Here is a 21,872-nt window from a genome sequence, read left to right as displayed (position 1 = left end):
ACAATTTTAAAATGTACAAGCTTCAACATCTATTACACAGCTATATACCTGCTCAGTAACAGTTGCAATAACAGTTATTAGTCTATTACTTCTTTATCTACAAGCACATTTTTTGTGAGTGTATTGTTTGGATCAATCAAAAGTACCCAGATAGAAAAATGAGGTTTGAACAACATCGAAATGTCGTCAGCTTTCAATTTCAGAATTGAAAGCTTTTGTTATGATTCATGTTGAATGAACATCGGGTTTTCAACCATAATGACACTGAATCAATACTGATTCAACCGTCATCTAAAAGCCTAAATGCTAAAATTCTAGCTGTTTCAAAACTGTGCTTTTGTATGATCTGTGCATTTTGTTTATCCTGGCTGCAAACCGATACGCCTTTAAGGGATAATAAAGACAGCCTGACATTTTTCATTCACACTCATCAACATGGAATCATTACAATAACCCAAAAGCATGAACACACTTATTAAAATAAATATAATTGTGGCACCATCTTGAAATGTTCCTGAAAAGTCAATTTTCCATCCAACCCAACAAATGAAGGTGGAAGATTATCTAGCAGCACATTTAGGAGCATCTTTCTCTCCTTGCAGTCTGATGATGCAGGCAGACGGACTCTAACCAGGCAGCAAACTTATACTTTGATACTGCTAGAAGCTTAAGCACAAATGACCCGCCTCCCTTTTCAGCCTCGCCTTCATTGGTCAGATGGTTTCCACATATTTCATTTTAAAATGATAATAGCAGCAAAAAGAGGAGCTACCTTTGTTTCTGAGATGTATATGTCAATTTATCTACTAGTGTTCAAAAACCCTGTTAATCCTTTAAAGTTAACCACTGCTGCTTTAAGGCAAGTAAAACCAAAACAATACAGAAGTCAGAAGACAAAATACAAAAGACGGGATTCAACAAGTCGCCATAGTTGCTTCTGGAGAGCTTCAGGCAATGTGAGTTTTCTTCAGTCGCCTACTGTGATGTATATCCATTTACAGCTGTTAGACAACATCCGCCCTTCATGGCTGGCCATTACGATACGATACAGTGGAGCCCCTATTCCACTAACAGTAAATTCCTTGTTGTGAAGTGGCGTGTCCAGTTGGGTGCTCATCTGGCCCGCCTAAAAGAGCTGATCAGAGAGCGAGGCTTTTGATGCCGAGCCGCCCGACCAGTTTGCATTTCAGAGAGAGAGAGTGTGAGAGAAAAAAGCACTTCGCCGTCACCTCCCTCTCTGCCTCTGAAACAGGAGTATAGTCTCTCTGTTTATTTTTGCGGGAGGGCTTAATGGTCGGCCGGCGCGCACTTACAGGAAGTCGTCTTGGATGTTGCCGTTGAAGGTGCCGCACAGCCCGATTGTGTCGTCCTTCCACAGCTCGTCGGCCTGAAGGTAGAGACGAAACTCCTTCCAGCTGTACTGCAGACGCAGGCCGAATGTCGTCTTCACCTGGAGGAACATGGAGGAAAGCTCCTGGATGTGGAAGATCTCTGTAAGAGATGGAAGAGGAGGAGGACATTTAGGGAGATAAAGGTTAACTTAATATCAACACATCCAGAAAATAATGTTTCCTAATGCATGTTGTGCCTTCCACATAAAGCAACTGCAAAGACATTTTTTAAATAAGGAAGCCACCTGTTGATCTGCAGGACTTTGCATCATGTCATCCACAGGTGTGTGTGTGTGTGTGTGTGTGTGTGTGTGTGTGTGTGTGTGTGTGTGTGTGCGTGTGTGCGTCATTGTACATGTGCATATGATCCAAACACAATGGGGACTCCTTCATAGCGCCACTAGTGGTCAATAATTTCACAAGGTACCTTCAAGAGGAAGTGAAAACTGTGCAGGATGTTTGAGGGATAATGATGATGATGAATTTTACTTTGCGAGGCAGCTGGAATCGCAAGATCACAACATCACGCAAGACTCCATCTTATCAGGCTTCAAGTTATGCACCGGTGGCTCGGACCAATCAGCGTCCTGTGAGGATTCTCAATTGATCTTGTGAATCCAGCTGCCTCACAAGGTAAGGCGGTGACAGGCGATGATATTTACATTTTCCTGCCAAGTTTTTTGCCAAGTGTCTGCCCTTTTGCAAACAGTTTCTAACCCTAACTTCTCAGATGTTTTTTCTTCTGGTGCATCAGGTTAGATGATTTCACCCTGTACGCTAGCGGCCCTGGAAAGAAGCTTAAAGAAAACCTAACGTTTACTGTTTTAGATCACTTATAATAATAATTTCTGCTGCATCACCATGTCAGTTTAACCAGTAAAGCTTAGCATTAACAGACAATCAGATCAATTCATAAATTCTGTTTTTCCTGCTCTGTTTTTATAGTGACTTTTACTGAGTCTTGGGCAAAGCACTACAATCAATTATTACTTATGTTATCAATTATTTCTCCAATTAACCGATTGACCATATAGCTCATTGAATGCTATTTGCAAGTACTGAGAGCACAAGTCAAACACCAAAAAATATTAAATTTCCAGTGATACAAATCAGAGAAAATAGGCAAATCCTTCAATTTTAGAAGCTGGAATGAAAAAAACTTTTGAGTAAACCATTTGATATTGTTTAAATGATTATTACAGTAAAGAAGATTGTAATGCACTTCAAGATTTAAAGTCATTTTTATTTTTTATTTAATGTCTAGAGTACTTTGTATTGTCAGGAAAAGCACTTACATTGAGGCAGGAATACAAATTACTTGTATGTAACCTGTAACCAGAACCTGTTTGTAACAGGACATAAAGGACATAAAAGGACATGCTGTAAGTAGTAGTGTTGTTTGTATTCCTCAAGGTACCAAAATATCTGATCATTCTCACACAGTTCAGCACAAAAACACACAAAGGCCTGTCGACTCCAACAGAATACTACAGGGCTGAAAACACTGGTATGAAAAATGAGGAATACTCAGAGGGAAGGTACTTTGTGCAACACAATGCAACGCTAACCCAGTAAAGTATCGAGAATATTTCCGTTCAATAGATAGATAGAATAGATAACAGCTGTCATTCAATCCTTCTCCACTCTGACCTGCAGAGTACTGAAAGGAGATGAGCGTCGGATGTGAACAATGTCGGAAGGTGATAAAAGATGAGAGGGTTACCGTCCGAATAGGGCAGGGAGATGCGGTACTGTCCGGCCATGAAGACCTCTCCGACATGGCTCAGTGTAATCTCTGTTCTTGGATCCTCGTCAATAACCAGGTTAACTGATTGGATGCATGCCCCGTCCAAATTCTGCAATTGAGACAAGACGGCTTGATAAAGCACCCTGGCATTTTTCCCAAACTGCAGCAATTCAGGCACATAACAGGACACACAATGAGAGCGGAATAATGGGAAGAAAGGAAGAGAGGAAGGGAGGAAAATACAAACAATGTACCTCTCAAATACATTGTCTGCTTCATGACACATGATGAACTGTTATTGTCAGATTATTGTCTGCACTGTTGGACAAAGTACTCTCTTAAATCTCTCTCTCTCTCTTAATGAATAGACTAACACCCCAGCAGTAGACCCCTAGAGGCTGCAATGTGCATTACATCCCGAAACGCAAAACTTTTAATTCACGCAAAATTACTGGTGACAAAATCTGCACTTCAATGGCTATGGGAAGTGACTAATTGACTGCACAAAGCATGCTGGGATACCTGGCGACGTGGATCAAGCTCTCTGTGCAGATGTGAGTTTATAATGAATCAGTCGTGGGCTGCACTGTAGCGTTTTCACACCAAACTCAAAGCAAATTTTTCACAAGGCGAGAACACATACAAAGCCAAAGCAAAGACGTGAAGAGACACGGATTCAAGGTGAAAATTTGCTTCGTGATTGGTGTGAACACACCATGAAAAGTAAGGATGAACTCAAGAGTGAGGAGCGTCACCAGATGTCATGGGGAGTTTTTCTTTGCCAAGTGCTAGCTCATGTGGGAATGTCGAGTCTCTGTAAATCAAAGAGTACGGTCTAAACTTGCTCTATGTGAAAAATGCCCTGAGATAACTTGTGTTGTGAGTGTGGTGCTATATAAATAAAACTGAGAGTGAAATAAAAGGTGAAACATTTGTCTTGAGTTTGGCGACAGAATCGTTTATAACAAAAAGATTTAATCTCTGGAGAGCATGAATATGTTCAGCAAATTGCACACATTATACGGCACATTACATTTGTCTTTATCTTGCGTGCACATGGAAATTTGGTCTAATTGGTTTGAAGAATATATTATTTCAGTATTGGTTGGATGTTTAACATGATTTGCATAATAGCTCATGCTTTGATAAATATATTCTTTATATTGTTATGTACATTGGGAACTACTTCTTACTATGTTTGTCTGTAGTGTTACGCTACTTCAGATTGAGCAGAATCAGTGTTATGACGGTGCCACCACCACAGTGACACTTGTCTTTCTTCCGAGTGGATATTAAAAGTACACCAATTGCTCACAGAAAAAGCTGTCACTGTGCTGTCTTACCCACGACCTGATGTAGATTTAATTAAGTTGATGCTAACACACACCAAGTGATACAGTAAGCAAAGTGAAGGAATCACAAAGGGTTCATCCTCCAGTTACCATGAATATTAAACGATTGAAGCAAATCACAGGAGGGTGAAAAAAACCACAGCAACAGATTTGTGAATGGGTAGCTTCCTCCTGATGAGCAGGTTGGCACCCTGCGTGGTAGCTGTCTGTCATCAGTGTATGAATGTGTGTGAATGGGGCGAATGAGTTGTAGTGTAAAGCGCTTTGAGTGGTCGAAAAGACTAGAAAGGCGCTATATAAGTACAGTCCATTTACCATTTACCAATAAAACATATGGTGGCTGCATTTGAAAAAAGATTAACTTCAGGTGACATAAAATGAGAAAGCTTATGTATCAGCTTGTCTTTTCTCTGTCATACTCAGATGATTATCTAACTCTGTCTTCTGTACTGTATCAGAAAAATATATATGTATATACAGTAGGATGTCCCGATCCGATATTTGGATCGGATCGGCCGCCGATACTAGCAAAAAAATGCATATCAATATCGGATCGGCCTGCACGGGAAAATCCCGATCCGGACTCCCGATCCAGTTTGTTTTCAAAACTCCGGTCCGTGTCCGGTTTTCCAGCGCACCGATGTAGGTAATCCATTCCAGTTTTTTTCAGCTTTCCCCCCCAAATCCGGTCCGCGTTTTTCAGCACACCTAGCGACCTGTCCAGCATCCCACTATTTATTTTCTACTCAGCTTTTTTGTGTGTTTTGCTTTTTTCATACAGTTTACAATATTGTTTGCACTGATGGCTTTTTAAGCCTTGGTTTACACTCTTGTTGTTCAAGAGCAGAGCATTGATGCCAATTCAGTTTGTGTGGTTAATTGACTATTTATTATTTTGTCTATTTTGTGTTTATTTAACCCTGTTAAGAATAAACAGGTCAGCTTCTCATTACCAACCATTGTGGATTATTCAAACTAACCAAATTAAGTTGGCTAGTTGTTCTTAAGAGTAAAACCCTTTTCAACATGAGTATAACAACAAAATAAGTAAATATCTTTAATCTTTAATACATGCTCGGATCGGCCGGTATCGGTATCGGCCGATGCTAAAAGCTACAATATCGGTATCGGATCGGAAGTGCAAAAAGCTGGATCGGGACATCCCTAATATACAGTATAAATGAAGTTTAGCTGAAGCTGAAGCTTTATCAACGTGTTTCTTTTTCACCTACCTCATTTTTTTATTGTGATTTATATGAAGCAGCTTCTGTAACACTGCAGTTTCCCATAATTGAAATAACGGATTAATGAAGTACCCTGTGAGTCTGTATCTATTAATAAATATCTTGTACAAGTAAAACTTTAATGCACAGTAATGTGTAATTGTTAGATTAAGTTCTTTTTAGTCTGACAGTCCTTCATATTGTTTGAGTGCATTTTATATTTTCTATTTAAAACCTCTTTCAAGTGTCACAAACTGTAAAGACTCAAAGAAACCACCAGTACTCCAAACTTGTACTCAGTATATAATTAGTTACTTTCTCTTAATTACTTTCCAGCTCAGCCACTCTGATATTTTAAACTGAGGAAGCCTGCTCTGCGCGTCGCTGACAGTAAGCAATCTACCTCTATGAATCGCCTCTTTCATAAGTGGCAGAGCCCCATAACCGAGAGGTTTTAGCACCCACCTCCCCGCTCCCCTCCTTCTTCTACTCTTCCCATCATTCACCTCCTGTTTTTCGCATAACCTTCTCTCTGTCCAAGCCCCCCACCCCTCCAGTGCCTCTCTTCACCTCCCTCTTCACTACAAAGCCGTCCAAAGCTCTGTCAGTCAGGCCAGATAAGGTAATCCTGTTCAGTTGGCTGTTAGAGGTCTCGGGCCTCTGCTCTGATGAGTGGGACATCTTATATCTCGCCTCCTCCCCTCCACCTCCCCCCCACTGTTTGCTGAGCAGCTCAAAGGCTGCTGGGAAATTGGAGGCTTTACAGAGAAGGGGGGAGGGAAAGGAAAAGAAGCTCTCAGCCTTTTGTCATTTTTCATGTTCATTATCTGCCCGGGGTTGATCGAAACGTTTCCTAGAGGCTTTCATTCGCGCACCGTCTCAGCCGCAGTGTGGCTCTTGAACAAAAACGACCTGGGCTCAGCAGGGATTATTGAGCACTTAAATTATGATATGATCTCCATGACAGACAAATTGCAGAAACCTGTAAGCCAAGCAGGCATGAACAGTTTGATCGCAGAGGGCTAAAGTGGAGGAGTTGTTCAAGAGTTTCGGAGATGTAGAGACACTTTTTTCAAAGGCAGAAAGAGGAAATAAAAAATCTAAACTCAACAAGAAGGATATTATTTTTAAAGTAAGATAAAAGTAATGCAGATTAAACACGACTCACAGCTCCACAGGGGGCGTTCTGGATGGTGACTGTGAACCTCCCTGAGTTGTGACTCTTGGCGAGGACATATTGACACGTCGCTGGGAAGGTGTAGATCCGCCCGTCGAAGGATTGAATATACATATCGCCAGTCACCGAGCATTCACCTGTAGAGAGGAGTGAGACATTGTTTCACACATTTATCGAAGGAAACTACAATTTATAACAACATGGTAGTCACTGGACACATGCCTCGCCCAACAGCTTCACCATCAATCAGTGGAAGCTCTTCTAATTGATTTGCCAAAGCCATATTTCCTGAGTTAAAGCCTCGAAGCATAATGCCAGTAACTTCATGACTACAGTATGTGAATGTCTGTTCAGTCTTATCAACCAATATGTTTTTCTTCCTTCTTGCAACCTTCTTCCTTTCTTCTAGTCCAGGACAGCCTCCTTAATTAGGAGATTTGTTCCTTTTATATACACTAAATATTAACCTTCCTCTTTCCTCTGTCCTTAAACTTCCTATTTTTCTTTCACCCTATCAAGAAAGAGTCCATATTTCTTGTTATGAACTTGGAAGCGTTGGCCTTTAATGACTTATCCTATCTCCTTGTACCATACTGAACGAGTTCTGGATCATCTTAAAGGAGCCTATAATAAAATGGCAAGGAAAGCAGAACTATTGTAGTTAAGGAGCAAAAAAAGGATGAAGGAGAAAGCATCATATTAGCGACAATGAAACTGTTTCCTACTAATCGACTGTGCAGAATTGATCACCCACAATGCATGCTGGTTACATTTCTGTCCGACTCGACCCCAAGACCTGCAGTACAGAGTGAGTAAAAATATAACCACCCACAGAGGACAAAACAGACAAACCTGGGCAGCTGTAGTCGGTGCAGGTCCACTCTCCTCCCACACATGTACTGAAACAGAAAGCAGAGACGTCCACAGGTGGCTCTGGGAACATGAAAGGCTGAACTAATCAGCAGGATCACTGATAGAAACTGGACACACAGATCCAGGTGGTCAGATCTGAGAAGATTAAAGACTGTATGGAATCTGCAGGACAATATCCTGATTTGTATGTATGATGACGTGTGATGCAGCACGGTCCATTTAAGGTCCAAATGGAGGGAAATATGGTTATTTGGATAAACAAGATTTGTCATTGAGTGCTGTCAGAGATGTTATTTAAATACTGAAAAAGCATAAAACTGGTACTCCTCGTTGTTTCAGATCTTTTATGTGATGAAAGAACAGTATTTGAACCAGTCAGACTCACAGTGTGATTAAAATAGCAATAGAAGTGACAGAGAGGTTGAAGGCTGCTCACCAGTTGTTGCATTCCTCCTGCAGCGTTTGTCCAGACGGGTAAAACATGCCATGATACTCACAGGGACAGTCGGAGGGCGTCACACAACTTCCGTCCTCATAGATCAGACCTGAGGAGAGACAGACAGAAGATTACTGCTTTATATCACTTGGAGATGATTTTATCTGAATACAGACAAGATGGAGAATGTGGGACTTTTGTCTTATGTCTATTCAAGTTGTTAATTGGTGATATTTTATAGAAGAATTTATGGAAGATTTATTGGTTATTTCAAGTTTAAAGCGTACAACCAAAGACAGCATCTGATTTACAAACTCACCATCAGGACAGTAGCATCCATCCAGGCAGGCCAGCTTGCTGTCGATGCACGTCCGCTCCAGGCTGCAGGAAGCCGGGCAGCAGCTGATGCATTCCATGTAATCCAGACCTAAAGGACACTGCTTCGCTGGTCGCAAAAATAAAACATGAAACAGACGTCAAAAACAAAAACTAAACACATTTTCTACTACAAAAACAGATAGAAAAGATTATTAATAATAATAATAAAAAGAAGAAGAAGAAGAAGAAGAAGAATAAGAAGAAGAAGAAGAAGAGGAAGAAGAAGAAGAAGAAGAAGAAGAAGAAGAAGAAGAAGAAGAAGAAGAAGAAGAAGAAGAAGAAGAAGAAGAAGAAGAAGAAGAAGAAGAAGAAGAAGAAGAAGAAGAAGAAGAAGAAGAAGAAAAAGAACCTCTCCAAACCGAAGCTCACATGAGACAATTTACACCATTTAAGAAAAGTGAAATTAAAGGAATATTATACAAAAAACACAATAAAAAAAACAATAGTCAAGCAAAAATAAATAAGGCAAATTCAATTAAATTAACACATTAAACAATGAAAAAGAATTCCCCTATGAAGCAGATTAATCTGACAATTAACAATGAACTGTACTAATGTATCTACTATTATACTAATATAGTCTAATGTTTCTTTTAACCTGTTGGAAATAAGTGTTTTCCCTTTAACATGCTATAATTTGGATATTTGTCTTTTTATGTATCTGTTTAATCCATAAAATCAATCAATCAATAAATCAATCAGTACACCAGCTGAATTCACAGAACTTATTAAGGCACTTTGTATTCAAGAAAAATAAATGTTTTCTTATTATTATGATTACCACATCCCAGAATTATGAATTAGTGTTTCAAAATAACAAGAACTATTTTAAAGAGTACTTAATACTTATGGTTAAACTATGATATCTCATAATTGTGACATACAGGTATGGATATTGTGGAATTACAAGAAATGGGAAACTTCTCCATATCAACCAGAGAAGAGTCAAAAAGGAGACTCAGTGTGTGTATTGTTTAGTTGGATTCACAACATTTTCAGTCCTTCATGGCACACAGAACCAAACACCTGGCTGAGAGGAAACGTACCACACGCAGGAATGTGCCGCCTCCAGTCGTGCAGTGGGTGGTCAGCGTGGGCGCAGGCCCGGGCGTACTCGCTGAACACCTGGCATACCACATCACCGTTGGGACCCGACCTTCAACGGAGGGACAAATAGAGAAGGACTTTTATGAGCGGAGCCAGGAAAGGTGTGGCCACAGAGCCGAGGTACGCTGAACTGAACTCAGAGTGTCCAACTACCCGCCTGCTGTGTCTCCATCGGGGAAGAAAACTGGAAAATTGTGTGTAAATTAGTAAAAACCTTCCATCTATGTGAGAGATCGTTGCTGAAAAAGTTTGGATCCAGAACTTTTGGATTGTGCCCCATAATGAAGAAGCATAATCCTGCTGTAAATATCACAACACAAACAAATAATATCAGTTCATTAGCTGTAGATCTTTCACTACTGAGTAAACGCTGACTCTGAGTGTTTCCTGCACACCCACAGGTTCAGCTCCAGATGCCAGACTACAGTTCTGGATCAGAGCCCGGAGATGGTGCAGCACTCCTGCGTCTGTCCGACTCAGGTTTCCTATTGAGTCAGTGAAGGAAAACACTTGGAGGGAAGTGAAATGTTCTCTTCTCTCTTTTTGTAAGCACGGGGGGCGGGGGGAGAAAACACACCTGGGGTCATCGGGTGCATCGGGTGCATCAGGTGTCAGCATGAACTTCCGTATGAGAAGTAAAGATATATCAGCTGTCTGTTTTTTAACTATATTTCAAATATATTTCCTTTGTGTAGTGATTAGATAGAAATGTGTTTCTGCCTCTGATATTATTCAGGAATACAGATGAATATATGAAAAAGAGCATTTTTAAATCAGACATATATTCACATATACTGAAATGTTTGATATTAGTTTCAAATATTGTCCTAATGCATTTAATATATAGTAAGATGTTTTATCTATTTTTATTAATATTTAGTGAGTTAAGCAAGCAGGTAGCATTTGGTCTCATTAGTGGAAGGATGAGCCAAATTAACGTCCACAACAACAACAGGACAGATGTTCATAGATTATAGTAATAGTCATAGTCATGGTCTCCAGAAGATAATCCATAGTGATTTCCAGTTGGGTCAATGTGTCTTTGGGCAAAATACTTAACCCCAAATTGCTCCTGATGGCTGTGCCACCGTGTATGAATGTGTGTGTGAATTGGTGAATGTGACATGTAGTGTAAAAAGTGCTTTGAGTGGTCAAAAAGACTAAAAAGTGCCATAATATAATAATAATACAGTCAATTTACTATTTACCATTTACCAACTGTGCTAAATAAATATCTCAAGAACTCACCATGACATTAAATCAGCACATTCATGCTCCTCTGAGGATGAATCCTTTACATTCTGCACAACTAATTCAATTAATTAATTTTAATAAGAGTTTAAAAGATTTCTCCAACACTCACTGTGGATATTAATGGTCCACAGCAGATTAACCCTTATGATTTTGGTCACCTCCCGACCTTTTCATTAAAGACCATTATCTCGACACAATGAACACAACGTATCAGCGGTCAGATCTGAATCAGTTGTTCTTACATGCAGAGGTCGTTGGAGCAGCTGGCCATGTAGGACAGCGGGCTGACAAACTCGTGGCAGCTCTGAAAAGGCGGATCCAGCAGCATGGCGCACACCTCCTCCACCTTCTGCAGCCATGAAACACACAAAGACAGGTTTACACTCAAGGTCAAGGTTAAGGTCACTTTAATGGTTTCCCTCAGGAGAAACTCGTATTTTCCTTTTTTCAACTTTTCTGTTTGTTACTGCTTTTTATTAACCTTTGTGTTGTTCTCACGGGTCAGATTGACCCCATCTGTTTTGACTGTTGCTTCTTTCCTTCCTCCACCCCCCTTTCTATCTTCCTTCTGTCCTTCCTTCTTTCCTTCCTTCCTCCCTTCCTCTTTTCCTTTCTTCCTCCCTCCTTCCTTCTTTTCTCCCTCCCTCCTACCTTCCTTTCTTCTTTCCTCCATCCTTCCTTCCTTCCTTTCCTTCCTCCCTTCCTTCGTTCCTTCCTCCCTCCCATGCTTCCTCCCTCCCTCCTTTCCTTACTTCCTTTTTTCCTCCTTCCTAATTTCCTTCCTCCCTTCCTTCTTTCCTTTCCTCCCTTCCTTCCTCCCTCCTTTCCTTCCTTCTTCTTTCCTCCCTTCCATCCTTCCTTCTTCCTCCCTTCCTTCCTTCCTTCTTCCTCCCTTCCTTCCTTGACTCGAGGACAACAGGAGGGTTAAATCCAAATTTAAGTTTAACATCTTACACTGCACTGTAACTTAATTTATTTTCTTTAAACTGCATCACTGATTTGACACTAAGAGGAGGTTTTCCTGCAGCAGAAAAGCCTGCAGTCTGTATCAGAAACTTACCACCATGACATGAAAATCGACCGCAGCACAAGGTGAAGAGAAGTCAGGCGGCACCGTAGGACATGGGGTCTGATGTGGCTCCGACTCCACCCAGCTGTTCCCAAACATTTCTATATCATGAGTCAGAACACCTGGGAGAGAAGGAAACAGGCTGTGTGTCTTTAAAAAAACATCATGGAAAAACATATTTTCTCCTGAAGTTAAAGAGACTATTCTCGTTCTTTTGTGCAAGATTTTCAAAAGAATGCAAGTTTTTAGTCCAGTACACGGAGTAAATCAGCTTGACTTGCTTAGTTACGATATGTGTTGTGTAGTAGTGCATGTCTTTAAAAACTCAAGTCAACTGGTGCATTCATGGACACGCCGAAATCAGATAATTGAGACTGAACAGCAATCCTTTGAATTTTAAATATAAGAAACAACCAATTATAAAGTCGCAAATTTACGAGAAAAATAAAACCACATCTTCACTGTCTGAATGCTTAACCGGTAGAAACATATATTAACTCTAAGCCATCTGTTCGTTATCTTGTTATCTTAGCCCAGAATCACCATTATCATCCTAAGCATCCGGATTTTAAAAGACATTGCAAGAAACTGGGCCTGTTTCAGAGAAAAAAACATAGCATGTCAGAGAATATCCGAGTTTATTTCTCACAAATTTGAAGGAGTATAACGGAAGTGAGTGTATGTGGATGTGCAGTGATTGACGTGTGATCAGAAAAGTGAGGGGTAATACATGTGTGGCCGTCCTGTTCAAGCAGCGGAGCTTCCATGTTTTTATTTTATAACTTAACTAAGTATGGGTGTCTATAACGCTCGGTTACACAAGTATCTCCTTATTATAAACCCAACTGAAAAGTACAATTTGATCAGTTCTTCCAAAGCAGGCATAATGCACGACAAGCGACGTCTCTCTGGTGTTGCAAATTGAGGCTATGTGACTGCTTGGAGGATTAAAACACCTTTTTTCAACTTTTTTTTTCTTTCATAAATTCACAACTTCAATCTCAGAAATTCGAGTTTCTTTCTCAAAATATCACATGAACAAGTCCATGGCCACTGTCCATGCTTATTCAGCTTCCTGTTTCAATCAAAACATTTAATCTGATGTCTGTCATTGTAGCTGCTATAAATCAGCTGTATGTGTTGCATTTATATTTCTCTGTTAATGAGGTTTCTCAACACAGATAACAATCTCTCTGGATGGGATTACACCAGGTTTTCATGTGGTTAGGTGCTCTCTGATTATAATCTGGTCCTCTAAAACCCAAGCTGATACAGTTGACCCGAAACTTTAGAACCAGCTGGGCCTCACAGGCTCACACCTCATGGTCTGATTTTCCGAGTGATAACCAGGTTAAGTAACTTGCTGGAAATCATTTAAAGCACTGAGTTGTGACTGTTCTTCTAACTACCCATTGAAATCTACTCATTGTTATAATGTCACAGACAAACCGATCTCACCGTAGCTGGTCTTCAGGTCGTCCTGAACGTCTGCGTTGAAGTTCCCACACAGGCCGCAGGTTCTGCCCACAAACTCCGGGCTGAGTTTGATGTAGACGGAGCCGCTTCGTCCCTCCCAGGCCAGCGTGAAGCCATGCTGCTGTGTCACCAGCACGTACTGGGAGATGTGCTCCAGCTGCAGGTCGTGGATGTGATGAGGCAGCTGCAAACTGGATACAGAGACAGTGAATCCACACTGATACAAATACTACCTTTTCTTCTGTTAAGAGCTCAGACTGGCTGATATATACTGTGTTTAGCTCTCTTTCAACAGATGTTACACAAAGGAAAACTACATATAGAGTTTTAAAATAAACTTTTAGAGCATCTCACATACATGTAAAATAATATGAAGAATTCCTAGTGCCGAAAAGACCATAAATACATCAATATATTTTGTATATAAAGAGATGCTTTGTCTCCTTTTACACTGCTAACCTTTGGCCTTTGAAAGTCACATTGTTGGCGTGAAGCCGGACCTCGCCCTCCCACGGGAGGAAGAGGCTGACGGACCGTTGGCAGGTGTAGGGAGCAGAGTTGCAACCCGGGTCATTGTGGACCTGTAAACAGCAAGATTAATATCAACGTTCAATTAATATGTGTGTATTTACATGGTGACAACATGTTTCAAAATGTAAGTCAAATCCCACAAAAACATCAAAACCAAGAGTGAAATGATCCTATTAACAAGTGCTGTGTGCGTATCCAATGTCTCATACATCTTATTTGTCTGTTTAAAGGCTCTACTGTTGTCCAAAAACCATTAAAAACACATCAGTAAGTGTTCCATATCACTGTGAGTTCATTTTAATCACACACACACTGTCCTGCTGCCAGAAATATTCATTAGAGCACCAAATGTGTATTAATCTGCTGCTGAAAATAGTCCCCTATAAATTCACTGCTTCCACCTGTTTTAGTGACATTTGCTGAAAGTTACAGTGGCCAGCTGTTTTAGGAAACTCCTGGGCCTTTTTAAGAATGAAATCATATATTTGCAAGGTGTATATTTAATTCCTTCGTAGGAACTATGAGCTTAAGGCCGAAGTGCTTAAAAAAGGGTAGGGAAGTCGTAAGAGATAGACGAACACATTTATTGCTTTTCTATTCATGAGAGTTGGAAAAATATAAAAGAACACCAGCCTTATTCTTTTAATGCTTTAAAACCTGCACGATTTTTTAAATAATTACTTGTCAGACTACTTTAGATATTAAGAGAGTTACATTAGTTATTTTGGTCATACAATGTCTGGACCACAAGAAGAGCGGCTTACACTGTACCAGCTACTGGGGATCCGAATAAAGCTAAAAAAAAAGAAATAATCAAAAGAAATAAGAGAAAATCCTTTTGAAGCCAGCTTTGCTTAAAAGAAAGCTGAAACTTGACCTCAAAACTATCAAACGCACTCTAACCTCAGATTGCCATTTAAAGCATCCCTGAAGAAAGTGTGAGTTCATCCACTAAAAAAAGAAAATGTCATCTTTTGTCCGTTTTACTTCCACATATCCAGCTTGTTTTATACTTTTTTTTTATACCATTTTATTTTATTTTCATTATCATCTTTAAATGACTATCAATGGTCTTAATGCATTTGGATCTTTTTGTCTCCCCTGTTTGGTTTTCCCATACACAGATACTGTATCTGCGGCCTTTTCAGGGGAACAAAGTCTCGGTCTGTTGCAGATGCTTTCAAGGCATAGTGGGTAATTGCAGTATTTAATGGTAATTGACTCTAATAACCAGATAGCTTTCACTAATCTTCAGAGCAAATCTTTTCCTCGGGCTGAGACTGAACCTCGCAGTGGTCAGAAAGGAGAGTGTGTTTTAGAGCAGGATGGCGCTGAGTCCAAACTTTCCCTCGACTTGAAGCAGGCGTTGAACTGAAACCTTCTGGGCAGCTTTTAAGGCAGGAGGATTTATTCTGTGCTGGTGCAGGTGAGTCTGAGCTTACCTGGACGACGATGCTGGCCTGAGTGGCTTCCTCACAGTCCTTCAGCAGGGTGTAAGTGCATCGACCGGGGAAGTAGTAGTAAAGGCCGTCGAAGGTCTCAAAGTTGTACTGACCCCACGTCCTGCACGTCATCTCCCTCTCAAAGCCGGGATTTGGAACTGAGCAGATGAGTCAGGGCAGAGAAAAACATGAGCATCAGTGAGGATCAGTCTAAAGAAATGAAGTTGATTAGATTTAAGGAAAGTTTTAAAAGCATTTACTTCATGCTGAAGAAATGTCCCTGCAAACATCTATCTTAAGTTATTTGCTTGTTATCCAGCCATCACATTATCTTTCTTAATGCTCAATTTAGAGCTGAAAACATTAACTCAACTCATCGATTGGTTGATAAGAAAATCTGCAGCTATATTTGATAATTGGTTAATCGTTTAAGTCATTGACTGGTCCCAGCTTCTCAAATGTGACGATTGACTGCTTTTCTTTGTCATATGAGAACAAACTGACTTGAATTTGGACTGATGGTCAAATAAAACAAGCTATTGAAGCACATTTCTTTGGGCTCTGGTACATGTTTCTGTGCACCTGATGAATATAAGTCCAACATTCACTCCCTTTTAGCTCTGGTTTGGTCTCCACTAACTCCTGAGTAAAATATCTCGCTATTTAGCTGCTAAATGTTACACTTTCTTCACCAGCTAGTTACGGACTTAGTCTATTATGCCATTTGGTGCTGTGAACGTCCTGTTTGCTGAAAACAGCTGTCTGCTGCTACTGTAAACAAGGTTGATGAGAGCACTGAGATCTAAACAGTAAATGTTTTGTCAACCCAAAAAAGCTCAGAAAGTTAATGTAGAAATATTGATTAATGGGTCTTAACCCTAACGCTAACCCTTTTTGTGCCAATTTTGAAGTGCAATTCAATTAATTAAACTTTAATTAAATTCAATTAGGATTAAGATAGATGGCAGATTTTTGACTTGTTTTACAAAAATAATATTTTGGTACTCCCTATAACAGATAAAATACTCCAAAATGAGTGTATTATATAACTAATTCAAGTAGTTCCTTGATATCATCTTTTGTCTAAAATGAACTCTAATTTTTAGAAACTCATATTTGGTCTCATTATGACTCCTAAAAGGACATGAACAAAATGATTTATTTCAAACAAGTGTGATAATATTCAATGTTAATGCACTGTGACACATTTTTACCCATAAAACCAAAAAATGTCGATAAACTGAAGAAAAAGCAATAAAGGAAAAAAGTTTTTCATTTAACTTTAATTAAGCTTTGTTGTTCATGTAATGTTAGAATATAAATCCGAACTAGGTTGCTGATTTTTGTTTGACAGCTGTGTGTTTTACCTGTCTGACATCTGTGTCCGGTGGCCTGATACAAGCTGCAGTCACATGACTCCGAATGAACGCACTCTCCTCCGTTCAAACAGGGAAACGCACAAGGCTCCGCTGAAAGACAACAAGAAAATAAACCATTGAACAGCTGCTCGTCACACTGGAAACCTGGAGATAACTCAGAACAGTGATGCTTTTTAACATCCAACATCCACTCTCAACGATGCAGTAATTCACAAGTTTAAAAAAATTGCACAAAACCATACGTCAATGCCACCAACCACTGATACAGACAGCTGACTCTGTGTATCTGGGGGTTATATCGTTACTGTGGGGACAAATGTTCCAGTCACTGAACGCACCACCAAACACCAAACGATGGCTCCTCATTCTGCAGTAACAACATCTGCTCAGTGGGCTTACAGCATGTCTGCTCAGTCAGCCACGTCCTACACAAGCACAGGTACCATACAGAGGATGGGTGGGTGGGTGGGTGGGGGGAGTTGATGATTCAGATAAAAGCTATTTTCCTTCTGCTCACTTTAGACGGGGGGAAAGTAAAACAGAGGGCTTACTTGTTGGTCTGTTTAAAGACACATTACACAAAGTCTGTGGCCCTTCGAAAATGGCATCAGGAGGAAACAGTTTGAACACTTGAGACCTCTTTATCTACAACTCCTGCAGAGTGATGTCAGGTCTCTGATGCTTTACACCAAACAGGTAAAAGACTATATAAAGAGACTCATTTCTATTTAGTGTGGCCCAATAAACCGAATATGCTGACATGAGATGAGTATGCAGTCAAATCTTCAGTGTCATTACAGGAAGTAGTATGTTCAGTGGTGTAAGATGGGCAAACTCTTCGACTTTGACAGCAGAGATTTGGGTTTGCATCTTATCTTAGACAAGCAAATGATGTTGGCTAGTTTTATATCCATATTAACTACAATATTTTCCAAACCACTTATTAGCTTTCTTGCTTGCTGGACCTAGGAGGAGATTAGTTTAGCTTAACATGAAGATGACAGGTGTGGAGTAACAGCTTTTCCTGGCTCTCTGCTCTTAAGTTACAGGATATATCTCGTTTTTTTATTCTGTAGACAAACGGAAATGTGAAAATAACAAGTTGTGGTCATAGGGAGTTATGTTCTGCTAGATGCCTGGTAAAGCTTTACACTGACAACACTACAGGAAGTCACTGCTCCAGGCTGTTGTTAATCTTACATTTTGGTTTGTGTACAGATTAAACAAACAATATACAATGTAATATTACAGAACTTCAGATGCGTTGCTAAATGCATTTTTAAATGTAAACAATGAGGTTAGCTGTTCCCCTGCTACCAGTCTTTATGCTTAGTTAAGCTATCAACTTCTGGCTCTAACTCCACTTAGCGCACATTCATGTCTAGATGGTAACCCTAGATTCATGAAAGCTCTCTCATGAGCGATCTTTCCCCAACTCTAACCATGTGTCTTTGTGTCTAAACCTAACCAGACCTTAACCACAGTTTTGAACAATGACAAACAACATGCACAACGAAGCAACAACACGGACAAATCTTGCAAGAGTTTTCTAGACCCAACCATAGCGCACGGACAAAGCCCCTAGCAACAGTGCCCATTTGACATAGTGGTCAAATCATGCAACTACAACTTCTGGAGCCATCCTGTGATGCGCACTGGCCTAAAAAGCATTTTTCCTGCACACAATCATTGGAAAAGTAGCAGCTACAAAACAGTGAATACATTTTTCTTGTGAATTGATTCATTTCATTGCTTGAATTTGATTCATTTGGTCCAATAACATTTGTAAAGTCTAAAAGAGACACATGATTATTGTTATATGACTTTTTTGGCTTTGTGTGTCACTGAGCAACTTTCATAAGAATAACTGAGCGCCATCTTTGACAGACATATCCAGAGTGGTATCAATCTTCTCATCTGACTACTGGCAAGTGTATTTTCCAAAAAAGTCTACCCATTCTTTTAAAGCCACTTCATTTATAGAAAGCAACACACAGATTGCACCAATTTTCACCAGGACCCTCAAGCAAAATCATGCTGTTAGAATAATTTTAAAAATGCTGAAATTGCTCAAAAAATCTGTAATGTATTTGAGTCTGAGGATTATAGATAATAATAAATAAGTAAAATATGTTGGACAATTTATGCTTTAGTACCAAATCAAATACAGTAAACCTACCTTGAATCCTACGAATCGACGACCTCAGAGCTTCTTTCGTCTGTCTGGTGAGCTGTGAAATATTAACTGGACGCTCGTCTGGTGAAAAGGCTCCTTTGGCTGGTGACTCTGAATCAGATGACGATTGGTTTGATAGTATCACTGAGCTGGTCCAGGATGGATCAGGTGGTGTTGAACTTGTCTGTGATTGGTTAGGAGACGTTAAGCTAGAGAAAGAGTGGTGGTGTGGTGCTTTTGAGCTGCTTTTGGATATATTGGTTGCTGATTGGTTAGAGGATGTTGAGGTGAGTGAGGATTTGTTCGAGCTTTTTGATGATTGGCTCAGTGGTGTTTGACTGGATAGTGATTGGCTAGGTTTGGCTTTGTTGACTGGTGATCGATTAGATGCTGGTGAGCTAATTGATGACTGGCTGCCTGGTGCTGTGCTGGTTCTTAATTGGCTAGATGGTGCTGTGCTTGTTTTTTTGCTGGTTGGTGATTGGCTGCGTAGCACTGTCTTGGTTGATGATTGCTGGACTGGTGATTTGGTGGTCGATGATTGGCCAGCCAGTGTTGTAGTGGTTGATGATTGGCTGGCTGATGCTTTGGTGGTTGATGATTTGTTGGATTGTGTTGTAGTGGTTGATGATTGGCTGGTTGGTGATTTGGTGGTTGATGATTGGCTGGATGGTGATTTGGTTGATGATTGGCTGGTTGGTGATTTGGTGGTTGACGATTGGCTGGATGGTGATTTGGTGGTTGACGATTGGCTGGATGGTGATTTGGTTGATGATTGGCTGGATGGTGATTTGGTTGATGATTGGCTGGTTGGTGATTTGGTGGTTGACGATTGGCTGGATGGTGATTTGGTGGTTGACGATTGGCTGGATGGTGATTTGGTTGATGATTGGCTGGTTGGTTTTGTGGTGGTTGTTGATTGGCTAGCTGTTGATTGGATGGATGAAGTTGATATTTTCCTAGATGGCACTGTGGTTGCAGACGATTTGTCAGAGTTGAGGCTCCATCTGGAGGTCAGCGTCCTCTCTGAGCTGGAAGGCGTCAGGTTGGACGTCAAATTAGACGTGGCAGTCCGGGTGACCTGTGATCGACTGGATGATGACGTGTTGGTTTCTAATACAGCAGCTGTTGTCTGAAGGTCCTTCAAAAAGAGAAACTTTCACATCAACAGGTATTTCATGCAAGAGTTGCAACTAATCAGTAATACAGCCTCAACTCGATACCACATATATTAAATCTAATCATTTTCATATCGGGCTTTGCCACCATTTGGCAAGGTAAGCAAGGAGCCGATTTCAGCAAACCAAAACTAAGTCTGTAACGCAGTCTGATTCTCTTAATTAATCCCACTAAAGTTCCAAGAGTTTAATATAATATCAAGCAAAGCTGAGAAACAAGCTCAGCTCTCAGGTGACAGATTAATAAAGATTTGATTAAAAATGTGGGACACCCTAAACTTTTACAATTCTGTGTTTTGTTGGGGCAAAATTCCTCCCAGAATTACGCTCATTGTTTCCTGCCTGGTGAGGATGGAACCGAGGCAGCGCTGGGAAAAGAAGAGGCTCGACAGAAAAGACCTGTCATCCAACCTTCATTAATGACTCCTCTGTGACTTCCAACACAGCTTTCCCATCCAGGTCGACAACCCTACCCGCCAACGGCCCCCACACCACCTCTTCCTCCTCCAGCTTGTGTGTTTTCCCATTTTGGTGGATCTTTGTTCTACAAGATACTGCAAGGAGAGGTTTTTCTAGGCTGAATGGATTAAGTTTGCAGGTCTAAAATGTGAATACTTCCTCCCAATAAAAGTGTTTCTATTTACGATTTACAACAACTTTTACATTAAAACGATTTCAGAAGGTTTTCCAAGAATAAAACTGACTTCTGGTGAGTTCTGGCACCGACATCGGTTCTTATTTTTAAATCAGATTTAAGGATATCGAACTGACTACATAAATAGTAACAGAAGCTTTGGTTTAAAAATACATCAGCATTCATTCAAATGCTGTTTCTACACTTTGAGCCTCTCTGGATACCTGAGCTCTCAAACCAAAGGCTTTCATCTCAAAGAGCAGGAACAAAACAGATGGCAAAGGTGATGGGTAGGGGGATTTGGGGGAGGGTGGGTGGCTATGAATCATTAATCGCCGATCAGTATCAGAGATATCAAGACTGAGCAGGTCAAGCACCAATACAACAGAGTCGACCCAGATGTCACAACACGATGATTTAACCACCTGTACTGTAAAGTTGTTGTGTTGTTCAGAGATCCGACACGTTATAGATATGATCTCGACACCTGTGACCTGCGACCTGTGCTACTAATTGCTTTGTTCGTTTACCAACTTCTATAGTTTGGACCGGATTCTCACGCCTCTCTGAGCCAAAGGGAAGCGAGACAAAAGGAGCTACCGCATTCAGGCTGATAGGGGTTCTCATAGTGGAAGAGGGAGACAACAGAGCAGCTACTGTATATTCCTGGTGGGACTCCCTCACATGTCTGTTTCTGAGGAGAAAATGTCAAGTGCATGTCAGCGGGGAACAATGAAGATTATCAGGTCAAATATTGTCTTCTTTATGTGTCATCTACAGCATCGGTCAGCTCTTATGGGAAAGGTGCATTTTTAAATTTGAATGAAAAATACATATTATTCATATTAACTTTGTACTTAACTATACTTACACTTTATACTTAGTACTTATATATTACTTTAACACAACTACAGGCTGTTTGGACCCAATTAGCGTGTACTTCTACAGTGAAACATGACTCAAACTGAATATAAATTAATTTGGATCAAACCAAAATAATTCTACAGTCATAAACACAACATATAGCAGGTGTAAAGACGGTTTAAAAC

At 40.3% G+C, this 21,872-nt stretch overlaps 1 protein-coding gene across 1 annotated transcript in view; it reads right to left on the bottom strand.

The window, feature by feature from the left end:
- The window catches only part of otog (otogelin), a 70,993-nt gene extending 50,075 nt beyond the window's left edge, over positions 1–20,918 (bottom strand). Inside the window, exons 1-18 of the mRNA XM_062434736.1 lie at positions 20,894–20,918; positions 20,601–20,743; positions 19,982–20,152; positions 19,508–19,934; positions 19,015–19,383; positions 16,824–16,925; positions 15,457–15,614; positions 13,943–14,064; positions 13,466–13,674; positions 11,999–12,129; positions 11,181–11,287; positions 9,624–9,733; positions 8,519–8,644; positions 8,200–8,308; positions 7,743–7,789; positions 6,882–7,027; positions 3,115–3,247; positions 1,314–1,491 (exon numbers count right to left, since the gene is read on the bottom strand). Coding sequence (XP_062290720.1) covers positions 1,314–1,491; positions 3,115–3,247; positions 6,882–7,027; positions 7,743–7,789; positions 8,200–8,308; positions 8,519–8,644; positions 9,624–9,733; positions 11,181–11,287; positions 11,999–12,129; positions 13,466–13,674; positions 13,943–14,064; positions 15,457–15,614; positions 16,824–16,925; positions 19,015–19,383; positions 19,508–19,934; positions 19,982–20,152; positions 20,601–20,743; positions 20,894–20,918 — 2,813 coding nt within the window. The remainder of the gene's footprint in view (positions 1–1,313; positions 1,492–3,114; positions 3,248–6,881; positions 7,028–7,742; positions 7,790–8,199; positions 8,309–8,518; positions 8,645–9,623; positions 9,734–11,180; positions 11,288–11,998; positions 12,130–13,465; positions 13,675–13,942; positions 14,065–15,456; positions 15,615–16,823; positions 16,926–19,014; positions 19,384–19,507; positions 19,935–19,981; positions 20,153–20,600; positions 20,744–20,893) is intronic.
- Between the last annotated feature and the right edge of the window lie 954 nt (positions 20,919–21,872).

Source organism: Scomber scombrus, chromosome 1 (assembly GCF_963691925.1).
Source record: "Scomber scombrus chromosome 1, fScoSco1.1, whole genome shotgun sequence".
Lineage (NCBI taxonomy): Eukaryota > Metazoa > Chordata > Actinopteri > Scombriformes > Scombridae > Scomber > Scomber scombrus.
Note: the sequence above shows the minus strand (reverse complement) of the source record. Positions and strands in the feature narration are given on the sequence as shown.